The sequence below is a fragment of the Leptodactylus fuscus genome, chromosome 6 (assembly GCF_031893055.1).
Source record: "Leptodactylus fuscus isolate aLepFus1 chromosome 6, aLepFus1.hap2, whole genome shotgun sequence".
Classification (NCBI taxonomy): Eukaryota; Metazoa; Chordata; class Amphibia; order Anura; family Leptodactylidae; genus Leptodactylus; species Leptodactylus fuscus.
Window position 1 is genome coordinate 158487995 of NC_134270.1, and position 3277 is coordinate 158491271.

At 42.1% G+C, this 3277-nt stretch overlaps 1 protein-coding gene across 1 annotated transcript; it reads right to left on the bottom strand.

The window, feature by feature from the left end:
• Positions 1-381: 381 nt before the first annotated feature.
• LRRC4B (leucine rich repeat containing 4B) lies at positions 382-2696 on the bottom strand. The gene has a single exon (XM_075277743.1). The coding sequence runs from the start codon at positions 2517-2519 to the stop codon at positions 594-596; it is 1926 nt and encodes a 641-aa protein (XP_075133844.1). The 5' UTR covers positions 2520-2696; the 3' UTR covers positions 382-593.
• Between the last annotated feature and the right edge of the window lie 581 nt (positions 2697-3277).

A 3277-nucleotide genomic window follows, 5' to 3' on the forward strand; every position in this document is an offset into this window, starting at 1 on the left:
CACATTGTCCAAGCTATTACAAAGTAACCATCTTACAATCACTGGGGCCTGTACCGCGTTACTTTTCTCCGTCATAGCAGGCACCCATGGTAATGAGCGAATGGAAAAAAAAAAATCTAGTTTTTTTTGTGTTTTTTTTTTGTCTACGTGGTAAAAGATGTCACAGAATGAAAAAAAAAAAATTCCTTCGGAATTCTCTCGAATGATTTTTCCTGTTCTCAACGTCATCGATGAAAATAGATCTGAAATAGAATTTTACACATAAAGAGCTGTACCACAAAATAAGCATTTTCGTACTTTTTGTCTTTTCCTAACGTTTCCCCTTTTCACGTGTTTTTTTTTCTTTTTTGTTTTTTAGTAATACATCAGGTAGTCAGAGACAAAGTTATCAAAAGAGTCTTCGTTTTCGATTTTGTGTCAGTGCTTCGATTGGGGGGCACCTCTACTTCGATGGGTATTTGGAAACAGGAAGATGATGAGCGTCGTGTGAATAGTAACCCAGAGATACTGACGTTTCGCTGGGTCTTCTTCATTCGCGTATTCTGGAACGTAAAAAGAGTTTGACCAACTTTTCTAAGTAACTTTCGATGAAGCTAGATTTGTGTTTCTTGCACATTTTCCTTCGAGCTGCTTTTGAACAGGAGGGGTTCGTGAATGGAGTTTAGCATGGGGTTTTTGGCACAGTTAAGTGTTCCTGTATTGTTGTTATAATGGGACTTAAATGCCGTATAATGGTTAAGGTGATCATGCTCGATGGCAGGGAGCGCCATATGGTTGTCTCCTGGGGCAGTCGCTGGTATTTCATCTTCAACATTGATAATTTCAATAGTTCGTGTTGGCCCGTGATGTTTGTGTAGCTGGTGCTGTTTACGGAGTTTGTAAAATGCAATTAACATGACAGCTGCCATAAAAGTGATCGCCACGAAGCACCCGATGATGATCTTTGTCGTCTTCATTACATCATCCAGATCTTTCATGATGTTCTCCGTCACGTCAGTTATGGGGATAGTAAATGTCTTCTCTGTGGAACGGGTACTTCGTGGAGTAAGTGATGTAGTAGAATATGTTATCCCCCATCGAACGGTGGTCGTTGGACCAGGCTCTTTCTCGGTAGGCTTTATCTCCTCTGGGGATGAATCCATAGTTTCCACCGTAACGGTTGTAAAGTACGTATAATCAGTGGTGGCGGGATCAACCACAGCAGAAACATTAAGAGTGGCCGATGCTGTTGTATTTCCCGCTGAATTGGTCACCATACACGTGTACTGTCCCGTATCCTGTACCGTAACATTTGTAAAATTCAGCGTGCCGTCATGTAAAACGGAGATACGTACTCTATAGGAGCCATGAGTCATCAATGTCCCATTTGGTGTTAACCAGTTGACAGACGTCATCGATGTACCTGTTCTGCACTTGAGCTCGGCAGCCATGCCCTCAGTCACATTGAGGTCAGTCGGAGGCTCCACTATCACTGGGGCATAGCACGTGAAATGACTCTGATCTAGTTCTCCTATGTATCTAGTTTTTAAGTTCGGTGGGGAATGACAACGTGCACAACAGGTCGTATTGTTCGGTACAGTCTCTTTTAACCACCAGCTTAACCACAAAACATCACAGTTGCAATGCCAAGGATTATGGTTAAGGTGTACTCGCTCCAGGCGGTGAAGAGGAGTAAAAAGATCATGGGGAAGAGACATTAAATTGTTGTGAGAAAGATTAAGTTCCTCTAAAGATTTCAAATCATCGAAGGCATTGCGTTCTATGGTCGCAACATGAGCATGCATCAGCCATAGCTTTCTCAGGCTTGTCAGGCCTTGGAAGGAACCGGGACGAATCATTTCTAGACGATTTCCAGACAACTCCAGTTCTTCCAGTCTCACCAATGCTGTTAAGTTGGGTATATCTTTTAAATTGCACATGCCCAGATTTAGGTATCTTAAGTTCACAAGACCCTCAAAAGCAGCTTCAGAGATGTACTCCAACTTCTTCAGTTCTCCCAAATCGAGTCGTCTCAATGAAGGAACTCTGTTGAAAGCGTAGGATGGGATGCTTTCAATAGGATTGTTTCTTAGCCAAAGCTCCCTTAGCTTGGATAGATATTCAAAGGCTTGAGTAGGAACAGTGGTCAAGCGATTATCGAAAAGCTCCAAAGTGCTCAAGTTTGGGAGTCCATTAAAAGCACCAACCTCAATCTTCCGGATAAGATTTTTGCTGAGCTGTAGTATTTCCAAATGTCGGAGGTGCTTAAAAGTGTCTGTTTTGATAACCTGGATAATGTTCTCCTGAAGGTTCAGGTATCGCGTATTGACTGAGATGCTTTCTGGCACTTCTGTCAGTTCTTTCCGTGTACAAGCGACCCGACTGGCCTGATTGCTGCAAGAACAGGCAGAGGGACAAGACGTTGGAGATGTTCCTCCCAGGGCCAGGGATGAGACCCATGAGATAAGTAAAACTTGCTTCAAAATCATTCTAAAAATCTTCAAACCAAGCATCCTGTGGGTGCAATGGTTGGTGACCATCTTCTATTTTCATAGTTCAATATTATTTTTCCAGGTTTATCATCTCAGTTACAAATGCCCTAAATACAAGAAAGATACAAGGCGTGAGAAAATTCGGCAGCAAAGGAGAAGGCACGTTGAATATAGCATGCATCATAGCAAGAAGAATGAGACATCCCAACACGATATTATTAGCATAAAAAAATGTAGCGACAGACTAATGAAGAATGGTTTTTGCGGAACTAAGATTAAAATATCTCATCCTTTCCAGCAGAATCTCCGAATTATTAACAGTCATATTGTATAATGCATTGCTCACTAGTCGAGGGATGTAAAATTAACAATGCAGTCATTTCTAATTCACATTTCCAGCAGTAATAATAGCGCTATTTTAAGAGGTCGGCCAACCCCATGATTTTTGGAAAAAAAAATACAACTTACGATGGTGTAAGATAACCCGCCTAACATTAATGTTCTTCTCCGGTCTGCTGCCGGGGTCTGTTCTTCCTGTTCTGTTGACAAGGTGTTGACATGATGTAACCAAGTATCTATAGAAGTGATGGCCTAACACTACTGAGGCCATCACTAAGACCAGATATTGGATGAGAGGTCACATTTCATGTTGACACGTCATTACTATGCCAAGAAGAACACTGGGGACCAGCAAGAGACCACGGAAGAATGGGCCAAGGGAGTTACGGAAACAGTGTAGCTCAGATTTATGCTGTTTCTGTACAGTCTGTCCATAGTTGACAGTCTTCACTGTGAGGCTGCAACTG